This window comes from Hemicordylus capensis, chromosome 5 (assembly GCF_027244095.1).
Source record: "Hemicordylus capensis ecotype Gifberg chromosome 5, rHemCap1.1.pri, whole genome shotgun sequence".
NCBI lineage: Eukaryota > Metazoa > Chordata > Lepidosauria > Squamata > Cordylidae > Hemicordylus > Hemicordylus capensis.
Window position 1 is genome coordinate 220,426,134 of NC_069661.1, and position 16,496 is coordinate 220,442,629.

Genomic DNA, 16,496 nt, shown 5'->3' on the forward strand with positions numbered 1-16,496 from the left:
ATCACAAACAAACCAATTCTAAAACAAACAAACCAATGCATCGTGAACTTAATAATCCAGGCACCAGCACGTAGCCTGATACTTAAAATTCAGAGGTTTCCCCTGTGGTTATTAAACTTGAAAACTAGCTCACGTCCCACTCCCCAGAAGCAGGGGAGAAGGGGCTCGGAGTCTTCAGAAAAGTGCTGCCTTCTCTGCTGCTGCTTTTCCCTGACTTAACACTAACTCTGTTTGTTTGCTTGGAGGTGGTGTGGCCCATGCAAGATCCTGGGCCCCAGACTGGAGAAGATGGTGGCCAAGCAGGAGGGGAAGGTGCTGATGGCCAAAGTGGACATTGATGACCACACAGATCTAGCCCTTGAGTACGAGGTATGTGCCCACAAAGACCCCGTATTTGTCTATGCATGCACTTGACAGATCATATTTTGCACAATGCAGTCTCATTTGCTTTGTTGGTTCTGATTACCATCTTGCAAAGTTTGGCAAAAGGGTTCTCTTTTTCTGTTTTGTTTGTTTTATCCCCCTTTGGCAAAATGTACAATTTCTTTGCAAGCTTTGGGATGAAAGAGGAGTCCAGAGGAATGGAGCAAGAAGGATATATGAGTATGGCATGGGAAATGCGGGCCGTGATGGCGATGCAGGAGCTGCGTGATGCATGGAGGTGCCCTGCCTCCGATTTCTGGTCTTTCAGCTGTCATTGACCCACCTACACTTTCAGCCTGTCCACCCACTATTATTTGAGACTTAACACCAGGAGGAGGTACAGAAGAACCCAGAAGTTACAAATTCCTTGTGCAGAGGGTTTGCAGTCTAAGTGAGAAAGGGAATGTGGCCAATAAATAAAGTAAGTAGCAGGGAAGCTGTGGGTCATTTATAGTGAACAACGCTGGAGAAATATTTCTGGAGAAGGTAGGAAAGGCCTATATGAGGACATAGGAGGCTGCCTTATCCCAAGTCAGACCATTGGTTCATCTAGCTCAGTATTGTCTACACTGACTGGCAGCAGTTCTCTAAGGTTTCAGGTAGGAGTCTCTCCCAGCCCTACCTGGAGATGCCAGGGAGTGAACCAAGGACCTTCTGCATGCCAACAGATGCTCTTCCACTGAGCTACATCCTCAACCCCCTTAGGGTAATATCTTACAGCAGACAGCACTCACATGTAGTCACCCATCCAAATGCAAACCAGAGCAGATCCTGCTTATCAAAGGAGATCATTCATGCTTGCTACCACAATACTATGAGCCCATCCTCCTTGATCTTCATTGTGAGGAGCAGAACTGAAGGATGTGTTCCTTAGTGGCAAAATAGGACTTTATACTTAACTAGTGTTTTCAGGCCCATTGTGATAACGGGCGCTAGTAGGGGAGAGTTTCCCCCCCCGCCCCACTTCCTCTGGCCTCCCCCCCCACACCCTCCCAGCTGGCCGAGAGTTCCTTACCCAAAGCAGCCCGCGACAGTCGGGCGATCAAAAATCCATTTTTTGCGAAGAAGAGAGGAGCTCCCGAACAGAGCTCCTCTCTGTGCTAAGCCAATGCCCAAACTGCTGCTATGGACGCAAAGGACGCAATAGGCGTCCTTTGCGTCCATAGCAGCAGTTTGGGCATTGGCTTAGCACAGAGAGGAGCTCTGTTCGGGAGCTCCTCTCTTCTTCGCAAAAAATGGATTTTTGATCGCCCGACTGTCGCGGGCTGCTTTGGGTAAGGAAGTCTCGGCCAGCTGGGAGGGCGGTTGGCGGCCATGGCGGCGGCCGCGGAGGCATTCTTCTGGGCCGTTTTGGCCCTTAATCATTTGCGGGGGGGAGCGGGGAAGGAGTATTTGGGCAGCTGGGAGGGCGGGAGAGTGGGCGGTGGCGGCGGCCGGGCAGACTCTGGGGGCGCCGCTGCCGGTCCGGTCCGCCCCCGCCTCACATTCCCGGCCGGTCTCCCCGGATGGGCAAGGGCCCCAAGGACTCGCAGCCGCCTGGCTGCGGCGGCGGCGCCAGGCCTCGGCGGCGGCTCTGCCGCCGCCTCGGCCAGCTTTCCCCGTCGCCTCCTCCCCCCGCCCGGCTTCGGCGGCGCGGCTCCACCGCCGCCTTGGCCACGCTGCGTCCTCTGGCCGAGGCGGCAGCTTCGCCGCCGCCTCGGCCAGTCTCCTCCTTTCCCGCATTCCCGGCTTCTTCGGGGCGGCCGCTTCTGGCCGCCCAAGATGGCCACCGGGTGCCGGCCGTCATGTCTCCCTTGCCCTGTTCTGCGCCTGCGCTTCGCGCAGGCGCAGAACAGGGCAGGGAGGCACGGACACACGCTTGGTGTCCGTCCACGGACGGACACCAAGCGTTTTATTAGAGAGGATGCCCAACTTGCTGCTTTTTTTTTTTTTTAAAGGCAAGTTGAACAAGAAAACCAACCCTCCTTGCTATGGCTGGCCTGTACTAAACCCCATGATCTAGCATAACAAAGATGTAAATTTCAACGTGTGTACCGCTCATAAAGGATACGGCAACCTTGGTATGCATGTGCGCATGCGCACACACAGTCTTAGTAGGAAATAGGAAGCTGCCTTAGAACAAGTGTCTAGACCATTGGTCCGTGTGGCTCAGTGTGGTCCTGGGCACTGACAGGCAGTGGCTCTCCAGGGCTGCATACAGAAGTCTTTCCCTTCCTGGAAATGCCAGGAATGCAGACAGAAGTCTTTCCCTTCCTGGAAATGCCGGGAACTGGCCTTGAGGCCTTTGGCATGTAAAGCAGATGCTCTTCTTCTGGGCTGTGCCTGTAGTTCATGGAGTGAACTGGCTCTGCCCCCTAAGCCACCATTTTGCATCTGGTTCCACTTGGTGGGCATTGGGGCTCTCGTGCCAAATAAATTCGATCCCGCAAGCCTGATCCTTATCCACCCAGGAAGATTATGGAGAATTAAGAACAGTCTTTTGCAGAAGAAATCTGCACTTGCAAATGTATATCCAGCCACCCATAAGAGCTAGAAACTCATTGGCTTACGTACTGCGCAGTCTAAGTAAGATGCTCATGTGCTGCAGCATTCTACTGAAAAGCAGAGTGCCGTTGCTTGCAAATATGCAGAGCCCCCATTGCTCCTAAACACAGCATCGTCACTCCAGTGACCAAGTTCCCATTGAGAATATGGGAGCATTGTCACTGTAGCGATGACTCTGTGCTTGGGGGCCATGGAGGCTCTGCATATCTGCAAGCCGTAGTAGAGTGCTTTTCAGAAGAATGCTGCAGCATGTGATCATCTTGCTTAGAAGGCCCATAGACTGCACAGCAGTTTTCTCTCTAATTTTTTTAATCTGTGTCTGGGATGAGTTTTGTTCTGGGTGGCAGTATCAAGGCAGTGTGTGTGCACATGCATTCAGAATGGGGCCTTCCTGATTCAACCTGAGCAGGATCTAAAATTAACTGAGCGGACATCCAAAAACTTGTGAGTGTGTGCACGCCTTAGAGGGAACAATGCTGCACAGTATGTCAGTCATTTTTTTTTCTTTAAGAAATCGAGGGTTATTATTTCCTTTCTGAATCTGCTGCCAGACTGAAGCTATAATGAATTACAAGGCCTCTGCACCACTTTCACACTTAGGACCCAAGAAGGGCTTTGAAAGGATAGAGAGAAGGGAACATAGAGGATGGGAGCGTAAAAAAATAAAACTGCATAGCATTCCTTCCGTCCCCACACCTTAGGGGAAAGCCCCCAGACTCAATGCTCAGCATTTACACTTCAAAGGAAGATTTTGGAGAACTACTGCCAACCATGGTAGAAGCCTTGAAGCTTCTTGTTTTTGGACTACCATTTCCATCATCTCCAGCCTTTGGACATTGTGGTTGGGGATGATGGGAATTGTAGTGCAAGAACAGGAGGTTCCCTAAGAACCTCCTTTATAGTAGTATTTGGGTAGGTGTCCCGATCCCCTTTTTCTGCATAAGGCAGCTTCAAAAAGCAACTGGAACTGAAAAGCCCTTCTGCCTGTGGTCTCTGGATGCTAACCATTTTGTTTTCCCTTGGGGTTTTTCCAAGGCTCATTCTTGTCTGTGGAGTCCCTGCAAATTGCCCGTCAACCTCCAGCTCCTCTCTGTCTCTCCCACCCCTCTTCCTGCCTCTGTTTACAAGACATTGGCTGACATCTCAGCCTGCAAATTTCACAATCTCTCTGCAGCAGATTCTTCAGAAGGAAGATGGCAAGGGAGAGACCTCCTCTGTGAGCCTTGGAATGCCTGTGCATTCCTTCACAAGGGCCCCGGCCTGCCCCAGGCTCCAGGCTGTCCCAGGGGAGCATCCATGAAGTGTTTCTTGCTGTGAGAGAGAGAGAAAAAAACTTTCACAAGGACTCTTCCCAGAACTGATTCTACACAAACCAGAGCTTTGTTCTGGTTCACTCTAGGTCCAACATTTGCAGCTCCTCCCAACATTTGCTGGTGGAGAGGATTTTGCTGGTGGAGAGTATTGTCCCTCCTACAAGCCTGGGACAAATACTAGTATTATTATTTTTATTTGTTTGTTTGTTTATTTATTTATTTTTACATTTCTATCCCGCTCTTCCTCCAAGGAGCCCAGAGCGGTGTACTACATACTTGAGTTACTCTTTCACAACAACCCTGTGAAGTAGGTTAGGCTGAGAGAGAAGTGACTGGCCCAGAGTCACCCAGCTAGTATCATGGCTGAATGGGGATTTGATCTCGGGTCTCCCCGGTCCTAGTCCAGTACTCTAACCACTACACCACGCTGGCTCTCTCAGGGTTGATACCTGGGTTGGCCTTTCTCAGGGTTGGCCGTTCTGTGAGGTAGTTGCCTCATGTGGAGGAGTGCAGGAGATGGCAAGCACTGAGCCCTTGTCATCATGGATGCCACCAGCCCATCCACCGCCAGCAGCCTTCCTCCACTGAGAAGTACACTGTCCATATTTCTCATCTTTTCCCTCTCCCCTTATCCATGGGATGGAGAGCTGGTCTTGAGGTAACAAGCATTAATTGCCCCCTTTGCTAAGCAGGGTTTACCTTGGTTTGCATTTGGATGGGTGACCACATGTGAGCGCTGTCTGCTGTAATATATTCCCCTTAAGGAATGGGGCTAGAGTTCAGTGGAAGAGCATCCGCTTTGCATGCAGAAGGTCCCAGGTTCACTCCCTGGCATCTCCAGGTAGGACTGGGAAAGACTCCTGCCTGAAACCTTGGGGAGCTGCTGCCAGTCAGTGTAGACAATATTAAGCTAGGTGGACCAATGGTCTGACTCTGTATAAGGCAGCTTCCTACGTTCCACACAAGCTAGGAATGTGCCTGCCACCATTGATGGCCTAGACTGAGAGTGCTCATGCGTCAAGAATGCTAAACACCCACAGACTGTGGGGAGGGGAGAGATGTGTCATCATATCCTTTGCCTCCGGCAGCAAAGACGTCTCAAACTACCTCTACAAATATCTCATTTGTTCAGTGGTGGAGCCATCCTTGCTCTTGACTCTTCCTCTTGCTTTCTCCGTCCCCTTGGGCCAGGGGCCTCTCCTTGCAATCTCCCTCCTGCTGGGGTGACCAGAATAACAGGAAGGCCCTGCCTCTGCCTGCAGCCACCTTGCCTTGAACTCTGTCCTTTATTTCTTTGCCTCTTTCTCTTATTGGCTTGCTGCCATAATTCCTGTTACGCTCCAGTTGAGTCGATGCTGCTCTCTTGACAGCCCTTCTTTTCATACTGCTGCTGTATGATAGAAGCAGGTGCAGTTAGCGTGCTGAACCAGGGACACAAAGACCTGGGTTCAAATCCCCACTCAGCTTAGTGGGAGAACCTTGGGCAGTCACTGTGATTTGGCCTAACCTACCCCACTGGGTTCTTATGAGAGTAAAGTTGGGGCCACGTACACTTCCCTGAGCTCCTTGGAAGGAAGGGTAAGATAGAAGTGTTGTAATAACAGTTCTATCAGACTTTGGAGTTTAAATATTGTACATTTGTTGTTTATTTCCCTTTTTGTTTTCGCACCCGCTCCATCAGCTTTACAGTTACTTCCCTGTTTTCCCCCCTTCTAAAAATAATAAATTAAGTAGTAAATTTATTTATCATTGTGGTGGTGCTGTTTCCTTCAGTGGGCTGCATATCATCACCTGTAGAGAAAACCCCCTTAATATTTCCAGGGAATTTTTCACACAGAAATTGCCCCCCAAAAACCAACACAAAAAGTTGATTCTTTAACCCTGGTTATAAATTGAGCTATACTTTAAGGGAAAACCTGAATCGAGTGTGAAGTGCTTCCTGATAGCTCACAGGGACTTTGGGGTAAATCTGGCTGATATGTGAATGCATACCCTCCATTCCAGAGGAGATGTGAGCTAAAGACCCTGTGTGAAAAATGTCCAGGGGCATAAAAAGCAGATTTTATTCTGTGAATTTAAAAACAAAAGTAATAATGTAGAGACAGTGGCTGACATCCTCACTTAATGGTGCACACGTACAGCCAAAAAGTCTATATGTAGAGCACTGCACTTCTGAAAGAATGAATGTTTGTATGAGTAGGGTGGTGATTTTCTCCAGTCCACACACTCACACAAACACCCGGCAGCACTCCATACGATCTGAAAGTAGGTCCCTGAGAGTTGTGCAGCCCTCAGGCAGGGCTGTCCTTAGAGACCCCTGACAGGGGGCGGGGCCTGGGGTGGTCGCCCTGCTTGCCAGGCCCTAAGGACAGCCCTGCCCTCAGGGGATCTACTTCCAAGTCACATACAGTGTGTCTGCTGGGGGGGAAGTTGTGAAAATTGCTGCCCCACCCATGTGAGCATCCATGCTTCAGAAGCACAGATGCTAGCACTGTGCATGTGATTATTATTATCTTCTATCTATCCTATATAATAAAAGGCTAAGTGAGTGTCTGTGGCTTTGGAATGTTGGCGTCTGTGTTCCTGTCTCCCTGGGCTGTTCTGGGCCTGCGCAAAGCGCAGGCCCAGAACAGACCGCAGGAGACACGACCGCCGACACCAGGCGGCCATGCTGGCTGGTTCTGTTGCTGCCGGCCGGCACTCTGGGAGGCGGGAGGGAAGAGGAGACCGGGGCCGGGCGGGCAGCAATCTGGCCGGCGGGGATGGCACTCTGGGCGGCGGGAATTCCCCTCCCGGGCTGAGGAGAAGCGAAGATGCCCACCACTGCGGCAGCGGGTGGCTCCTGGTTTGTTTAGGGGTTGGGAAAGGCGTCAAGAAGAGGAGGACGCGCAGGAGAAATGCAACCTGCCCAGCGCTCCGTCCGTCTCTTCTCGAGTCGCGGAGGAACTCTGCGCGGCCTCACGCGCCTCCCCGCTGGGCAACTCTGTTGAATAAGGAGCAGCTCCGGCCCCCGGCGGCTCCTCCTCTCAGGCCACTGAGGCCGGCTGGTGCGTGAGGAATGTGGACTGGCGGCAGGCCAGCATAAGCCCGGAGTAGCCCTCGCCTCTCCCCGGCCGCAGCTGACCGCCTTCACCGCTTGCCGGCTGCGTTGGGTTCGGTCTGCTCCAAGCAGGAGCCCCTGGTGGCGCAGTGGTAAAACTGCCGCCCTGTAACCAGAAGGTTACAAGTTTGATCCTGACCAGGGGCTCAAGGTTGACTCAGCCTTCCATCCTTCCGAGGTCGGTAAAATGAGTACCCAGAATGTTGGGGGCAATATGCTAAATCATTGTAAACCGCTTAGAGAGCTCTGGCTATAGAGCGGTATATAAATGTAAGTGCTATTGCTATTGCTATTGCTATTAAGCAGGAGCTATTTAGTGTGGGCATTAGAAAGAACAAGCCCGCCCCGCAGCTGCAAGCTTAACTCAGGAACTTGAGCACTACTACTAAAAGTGGTCCTGGCCAGGTGAAAAAAAGTGCACTGAGAAAGTGCAGATTAAAGTAAAAGGGCTTGCGGATGTCGGAAGAGCCCTGCTGGATCAGGCCCAAGAAAATGTAAACTGTAAACCGTTTGCAGCCCGGGAGGAGGAGTGGAGGGCCGGTAAGATAAACATTTTAAAATGCGGGGGGAAGGGCAGGGGGGAGGGGGAGGGCAAGAGGGAGTGGGGCAGTGGGGAGGGGCAAGGGCAAGAGGGAGTAGGGCCGGGGGGAGGGGCAAGGGCCAGAGGGAGTGGGGCCGGGGGGAGGGGCAAGAGGGAGTGGGGGAGGGGAAAGGGCAAGAGGGAGTGGGGCACTCTTGGCGGCGGCGGCGGAACTCTCCCCTACTAGCGCCCATTATTTTAACGGGCTTGAAAACACTAGTATATATATAATTCTCGAAGGCATACCCGTGGCTAGTCCTATGTGTGGCAGTTTTCACAAGAGTTCATGAGCAGAAGAGCCATGACTGGGCAGTGGAGATTCCATATGCAGACAAGGAGGAGCCTGTGATAGCAGAAGCACCATGGTGATTGGGCAGTGGAGATTCCATGTGCAGATGGGCGAGAGGAGCCTGTGTTATGGTTAAGGTCAGTTGGAATGCAACTGTTACTGGTCGGAAGATGTTCTTGATTGTAGAGGAACAGAATCTATCTATCTATCTATCTATCTATCTATGGATAGTGTGCAGAGGTCTGCAAAGAGAGGGGTTGTTAGGGAGGAAAGGAGAAGGAGGCTGCTGTTGCATGAATTAGATGAGGAAACAAGATGAACAAGGTCTGCTAACTCAGGAAGGGAGAGAGAAAGAGAAAGAAGGGAGGGGAAGAAAGACAGAGGGGAAGAGTGAGTGGAGGAAAGAGAGAAAAAGAAGGGAGGGGGAGAGAGAAAGAAGGGAGGACGAAAGACAGGCCCGAGCCTGTCAGTGGCCTGAGGGGAACGAGCGGCCATGGCGGCACCCATTGGCAGCAAGGAAGGGCCCAGTCAAGCACTGCTGCTGTTTGGGGCTACCGAGGCCATTAGCGGAGGCGGGCAAGGGATGGGCCCGGGCCTGTCAGCGTCCTGAGGGAAACGAGAGGCCACGGCGGTGGCGGCAGCAAGGAAGGGCCCACTTAACTGCTGCTCCTATGGGGAGGAGCAGAACCAGGGAGCGGGTGAGAGTGGGGAGGTCTCTGGGAATAGGGGGCTGCAGCTTGGCCAATAGGCACGAACAACACTGCAGCTGCAACCAAGAGGGGAGAGGGGGATGGAAGCAACCGGATGGAGGAGGAGGAGGAGTGCCGCTCAGGTGAGGGTGGAGAGGTCTCTGAGGTGAGGGGGGCTGTGGTTGGCGGTGAAGGGAGCAATCAAGTACTAGCACACAGATGCTCTGCGTGGGTTGAGTTAGTTATTATTATTGGCTGGACATGTGGACCATTAGTGAGGATGTTGACCAGTGACCAGGAATACTATAACATTTTCCCCCAATGAGAAGGGCCAAGGAAAAGAATTCCCCCTCCTACAGAAAAGCAACCCAGAACCCACTATTCAGGGCTACAGGGATGGATGAAGGGAACAACTAGCTTCCTTTGCTCAGAGCCCCAGTTTCTCGTCTGGTACAAATGTGAGAGGAACAGCCTCCTCTTCATTGGTTGTCAAGTGAGCTGGAGTGAGATGGCAACATAACATCATCTTATGTTGCCATCCCCAAAGTGGAGAGCATCGGATGCCTGCTCGCTATTTAAGCTGTTGTTTGAACAGGCAGCCATTAAATGTGGAGTTTGAGATTGGCTTGCTGTGGGTGAAGGACAACAGCATGTACAGCACCTGTTGACTTTCACCAAGCATAGAATGTTTGTTTGTTTGTTTGTTTGTTTTAAATAAATAAATAAATAATAAAGCATAGAATGTCTTAAAATTACAATTACAAAAAATAATAATCATAGGAACATAGGAAACTGCCTTGTACTGAATCAGACCATTATTCCATCTAGCTCAGTATTGTCTACACAGACTGGCAGCAGCTTCTCCAAGGCTGCAGGCAGGAGTTTCTCTCAGCCCTATCTTGGAGATGTTGCCAGGGAACTTGGATCTTCTGCATGCAATCATGCAGATGCTCTTCCCAGAGTGGCCCCTAAGGGGAATACCTTACCATGCTCACATAGGTAGTCTCCTATTCAAATGCAAACCAGGGCAGGCCCTGCTTAGCAAAGGGGACAGTTCATGCTCGCTACCCCAAGACCAGCTCTTCTGCAGCTGTGATGCTGTTACTCAGAAGACCCTGCTCTGCCACAGGCTCCGCGACTTCAGGCAAATCTCTTTCTAGATGGATCCTTCTCCTGCAACTGGAATGGGGGAGAGTAGGAAGAGCTGCCCGATCTTTATTCTGTAAAGTTATATTGGCAACATATAGCCCCATAACATTGCAGGTGATGTGAACTAGAGTTTGCTTTGGTTGCAGGACAGACTAGAAAAATGTGCTTAGGAAATGAGATTTGGTGGTAATGACCCATGGCCTATGGAATCTCTGTGTTATTTATTTAATGGTAGGCATTCCCACCCCCAACCCTTAGGATAAAGGTGCGCTGCAAAACTTCCAGAAGTTTTTTGCTAGGACATATTTAAAGGAGCAATCCTTCTTCAACTGATTTTTTCACCTGGTCAGTGTCAGAGTTTAGGGGTCATAACTTTCACATTTTTTGCCCAACTTGGGAACCAGGGGGTTCAAAATGACCAAAAGAGATCCACAATGTATTGAAATAATTTGTGGGAGCTTCATGAAGAAGATGCAAAAAAGACATTGCAATGTCTCTTTGCAATGGCATTGCAAAGAAAATATAAATCTTGCACTTAAGGAAAAAATAGCACCTAGAACCCCAAGGCTTGATCTTTCAACTGCATATTTTACACCAAAGTTGTCTCAGTTTGGTTATACCATTTTTAAAAATCTGCCAAATAAGGAAAATGTAATTATTTTCTCATGGAAGAAAGTGTAGTTGTCATTATTCTGTAATGTCCATGCATTGACTCTCCAACTGCTTTTCGTGGAGTGAAAATGGAGTGCGCACACATAGCAGTAAAGTACTATGAGTCTGTTCACTGGTAGAAAATGAGTGGGGATGGGTGATGCTTTGCCCTGTAGCGCCTTATCTGATTGTTGCATAGCTTCTGCTAGCAGGCTAAATGGCAACAATTTCTGTGTATAATGTGCTGCTGAAAGACCAAAATAACTAGAGGAGGTCCCCCACCCACCCCCCTGAAATCTGAAAATAAGATTTAATCCATGCATTTTACATATTTTGCATGGTCTATTCAGCATCTTTTCCCATGATGTCCCTACAAATTATTTCCATATATTGTGGCTCTCTTGCAGTCATTTTGACCCCACTGGCACCCAAATTGAGCAAAAAGTGTGCCAGTTATAGCCCCAAACTCTGACATTGGGTATAAAATTCAGTTTTAAGACTGTTTCCTTAAATGTTTCCTAGCAAAACAAAAAAAACCCAACACTTCATGAAATTTTGCAGAGAACTCTTATCTCAAGGACCGGGAGACATTGCCTCCAAAAATAAAAAAGATATGCAGAGATTACATCGCCTCCTGAGCTTGGGAGGTGGGGGCAGGATGCCATGAAAAATGCAGTGATGGGCTGGGCTTTGCCTCAAGCCCTGTTTATGTTATTCTGCATTTTGAAGACCTATGGTGAAGTTTTGTAGTTGATCCCTAGAGGGCACTAAAGAACATCAGTTTTAAAAGCCTAATTATTTGCATGTTGAGACTTCATTTCAGGTTTTTTTTTTCCCCTTCCCCGCCCCCACTTTTTTTTTTAACCATCCTGGCTTAACCATGAGATGTGGCACTCTAAAGAATTGTTCTGCATTGACCAGCAGAGGGGAAAGGGTGGGGCCAAGTTAAAACAATTCGTTGCATCGAGATTGTCTGTAGAAAGAGCAGTTTAGATCTTCAAGGGCTTCCCAGTGGGGAGGGTTGCGTGTGGCAAACTGCTGATGGTAGCAAGATGCAATGGGGGAGCTTGTTTGATGAGAAGGTGCATTCCAGGGATGGACAGCATGCAAGATAAGGATGGGACATGACCCAGTGACTAAGCTGTCTGCAGATAAGGGCGCCAGAGAAGCTGTGGAATGTGTCAGCCCCTTCTAAAATATTTACAAATTCCTCCCCTGCCATTCTTCACACTAATGGGCCTGCTCACATATGGGGCCCATAATCTGTGGTTTACAAGCCTTTCAGAGCTAGACCCTGCAGCATTACAATGTGAACTAGATCAGAGCCTGAATACCTGTCTCCTCCCATTGGTCTTCCTTTTCTCTCCTGATCCCAGCTGCTGCCTTATGGTTAGGCAAAAACTAACATTAAGCACTTAATAGATCAAGAAATTGAATTCCAAGAAAAGGAGAGAAGATGAGGCCAGACAGGGTGGCAATGTAAGCCCAATTCTGACCTTCCTCTTTGCTCCTCTTCAAAGCAGGGCTGTGAAACATTGCCCCTCCAGCTGTAGTTGGACTACAGCTCCCATCGTCCCTGACAATTGGCCACTGTGACTGGGGATGATGGGAGTTGTGGTCCATCAACAGCTGGAGAGCCAAAGTTGTTCAGCCCTGCTTTAAAGCCTGTTGCTGGCTCAGCTGTGTATGTTCAGCAGTTGTGTCGTACAAGTGCAAAAATGTGACTGTGGGTGCAGAGTTTGGACCTTGGTTTTCTCTTTCTTTTTTTTAATTTTTTTTAAAACTGGTTTCTCGTTTTTATGGCTGCAAAAAAGAGAGGCTTGAGAAGTATGTCTAGATCCCTCTGAAGCCAGCGGGTGGAGTGCTGAGGAATTCCAAAGGGCGGGGCTTATGTGTTCCACATCTTTCTTTGCTCCTCTCAGGACAAGCACCATGCAGAGTTGAAGCCTGTCTCACCTGCATACACATGTGCACACAAACACAACCCCTTGAAGCTGCTCTGAGTGCATATGTGTATGTCTGACTCGCACTCAGGCAGCTTGACATTGCAAAGACCTACGCACATGTCCATTCATTTTCTCCATGCTTCCTCGTGTGCACCTTTAAAGCCACTATCCAAAAGTAGAGTAATTTTTGACCAATTTGTGAGTACCAAAACCTGAAACAGCAAGCATTTCAGGCTCTACAGAACTCTTCAACAGGCTAGATGGTAAGCAAAAGGGCGGGGGCGGATGTTGGAAGTGCAGCTTAAGGGAATGGGTGATCGTCCAGAACTTCCTGCCATACTGTTATCTCTGCATTACTCTGCTGCTGTGCAGCTGGGGTGTCCATGTGTTGTTAATGTGGGTTTGCCACATGGTCAGAGGTGACAGACAAAGGCAGCTACAGCCACCACATGGCAAGCTTTTAAGCAGCTGCAGCATTCTTTACTTGTGGTCTTGCCTTTCAGAGATGCAGCAGTTTAGCCTGAAACCTGCATGGATTAATTCTACTTCCCTCCCCCCGCCCCCTACATTTTAACAAGCAGCTACTAGGTTCCTTTGGTTCCAATGCTGAAAAGGCAGATGTTTTAGAAAATGGCCAGGAAATGTTTTTTATTCTCTTGTGAGAAATGTGTGGGCGTGTATTCTGCCCTCTTTCTGTGTTTTCAGAACTACTTGTGCTGAAGCAATGTGCTTAAAATTGATTTGATAAAACCAAGATGGAGGCTGGAAAGCAGGAGAGCAGCACCCTTCACTGTGTTTCCCAAATAAGTAACTTATCAGAATCCTAGAAGGTGTGACCCTGCTCACATATTGTTCAAGACATGAGCCCGATTCAGACATTATGTTGTATGAGTGTACAGATGTCTGTGTCCTATGTTTGTGTGAATTGATGTACCTGCATTCATTCTAAAAGTGAATCTGGATGCAGGCCCCTCAAATGCATGGTACAGATGGGAAGTGTTCAATGTAATGTGTGAGTACCTGTGTTCAACATAACATGTGACTAACTGTACCTTTGTGCAGCTCTGCACTTGTGTATGCTGTACACTCATACAAGTGTTGAACATAATGTGAGAATAGAGCTTCCAGTCTAGATACAGTGTACACAGATACAGATCTGTATAGAGATATAAGCCTCATTCATCATTATGCTGTATAAGTGTACAGATATCTGTACACTCGTACATCCGTTTGTAACTGTACCTGTGTTCATTTTAAAAGTGAACCTGGATACAGGCCCTTCAAATGCATGATACAGATAGGAAGTGTACTTCTGTACCTGCATTCAACATAACATGTGAATGACTATACCTGTGTACAGATCTGTACCTGTGTACATTGTATACTCATTGTACAAGTTTTGAACATTACAAGTTTTGAACATAATGGGCCTATAGTTATTCACATGTTACGCTGAAAGCAGTTACAGTAGTAAACCTCCTAGCTGTACCCTGCATTTGATAAGATCAGTAGTCAGGTTCACTTTTTACAATGGATGTACAGTCATCTGAACACATGTTTTCAACATAGTGTCTGAACAGGACTGTGGATTTGTTGATACATTTGACTGTGGGAGAGTATCTGGATCATTCTTTAGAAGCTCCCTTTCTACAAAATTTCTTGCTGGAATTGAATGACTGCGACAAGCTGTTTTTGCAAAAGAGAGTGAAATGGTTCTGCTAAACTTCCCGAGAACCCTGCTGTCTGAGGAAACATTAATCATTCACTTCTTTAAAGAGTCCTACCTTTGTTTTAGTGTTTGCTTTGCCTCTTGGAATGATGTTCATAGGTCAGTGGAGCACAGCTATTCTTCCACCTGTCTTTCCCTTTGTGTTTTTGTTCCTAGGTTTCAGCAGTGCCCACAGTCCTAGCTATGAAGAACGGCGATGTGGTGGATAAGTTTGTGGGGATAAAAGATGAGGATCAGCTGGAAGCCTTCCTGATGAAACTGGTTGGGCCCTGAGCAAGCAAGGACCACTCTCTCATGTGCACCAAGGCCCCCTCGCGTTTATCCTTCTTCTCTGTTTCCTTGGAGGGGATGAGGGAAAATTGGACAGCCTTATAGAAGCTGAACTAGTAGTGATTTTGAGGGAATGGATGGCACCAACCTCTTCCTTTTTGACAGGGGATGAGGAGCAGTTATTCTGATCTTGGTGGGATGGTTGATCACTTAATGGCAGTGGGAGAACAGAGTCCACTGCCTATTAGGAAATAACCGGACTTCTATTGAGGTAATTCAGGACTTCTGTTGAGGTAATCTCCCTTATCCAGCTGGTGCAGTGTAGACCCAATGTAGTTAATAATTTCTGCCTGTAAGATAGTGAAGGATCTTGTTGAAAATCAGTCACTCTGCCTCATCTCTCCTGTCTGTGTCTTCCCTTCTTCCTGGGGGTAGTTTGAAGTCATCTGCAGCTCTTTAGCTGCTGCCACAACACCTGCCCCCTGCTGCTGGTTATAAACTGAATGAAGAGAAACCATTGTTTGGATTTGTTTTGTTTTGTTAGATCTGTAATAAAAACAGCTTTAGTAAATTGATTTCATTCCCTTTCTTTCTGGATTGCCTCATGCCTTGAGGTCTCTCCCTATTCCATAGGGGAACACCAAAAGTTCTTCCACTTGGATTCGGTGATCATGGGTTTGAACAGGGGGCATTAACAAAGTGATGTCAAAGGTTGGTTTTGGGAAGGAGAGCCGGTCTTGTGGGAGCAAGCATAAATTGTCCCCTTTGCTAATCAGGATCCACCCTGGTTTGCATTTGGATGGATGACAACATCTGAGCATCCTCTGCTGTAAGATATTCCCTGTACACCCAGGTTTAATCCCTGGCATCTTCAGGTATGGATGGAAAATTCTCCTGCCTGAAACCTTGGAAAGCTGCTGCCAGTCAGTGCAGACAATACTGAATAAGATGGACCAGTGGTCTGAATCAGTATAAGGCAGCTTCCTATGTTCGTTTTTGCTACCACATTAATCCTTAATGCTGGAGCAGCGTCACAAATACTGCTTTAAAGCCTTCAAATGGCTGCTGTTGGAGAGACAGGATGCTGGTCCGAATTGATCTTACTCAATAAAGCTATTCTGCATCTTTATTTCATGGGCCTGAGCAAATTCTTTCTGGTCCTAGAGCAAGGAGGGATGGATGGTGCCTCTGAGTCTGGGTTTAGCTTCCAGTGCAGTGTTTATGGAACACTAGCCCATCTGCAATGAGAGCATTTGTAGGCATGAGAAGGGAGGTGAGGTTTTAGACTCAGCCTCCCATTACTGTCATGACTGTTTGGAATTTAATTCAATGTAATTGCTTGCCACTGACTAAGAGGACAGCCAATGTGAACCACAGCCTGTGCTTTCTTTGCTGTATGGTTTAGCCAGCACAACATCTCCAGGCTAAGCTCTTTGAAGTTTTGTTTGACTTTAACAAGGGAATCCTATTTCAAGCTCCAAACCATGTTCTTCATTGTAAGGCCGGGGGGGGGGCGGGCAATGGAGGCCCCCATCAACTCTAAGTGTGGCTCGCTGACTAATTGTTCATTGGGCCTGTGTGAAACTTTGGCCAAAGCTGAATACGCCCAGTTCCCCTGGCACCACGTGGAGACACCCGTTCTCATTGTGCAGTGCTGTGCTTTGCCCAATGTGGGTGGTGGTGGGGGGTCCCTTTAAGGGAAATTGAGTCTTCTTGAGCCCCTGCACCATCTTGGAAGGTGTGCATGAAGCACCGGGAAGTGTAGCCCTCTCCAGCGCTTTCCTCTTAGAGCTCTTAAGAGAGGGCTCCATCT

At 48.5% G+C, this 16,496-nt stretch overlaps 1 protein-coding gene across 1 annotated transcript in view; it reads left to right on the forward strand.

The window, feature by feature from the left end:
* TXN2 (thioredoxin 2) overlaps window positions 1-15,258 on the forward strand; it is a 34,502-nt gene extending 19,244 nt beyond the window's left edge. Inside the window, exons 3-4 of the mRNA XM_053254141.1 lie at window positions 246-369; window positions 14,570-15,258. Coding sequence (XP_053110116.1) covers window positions 246-369; window positions 14,570-14,686 — 241 coding nt within the window. The 3' untranslated portion in view covers window positions 14,687-15,258. The remainder of the gene's footprint in view (window positions 1-245; window positions 370-14,569) is intronic.
* Window positions 15,259-16,496: the final 1,238 nt, after the last annotated feature.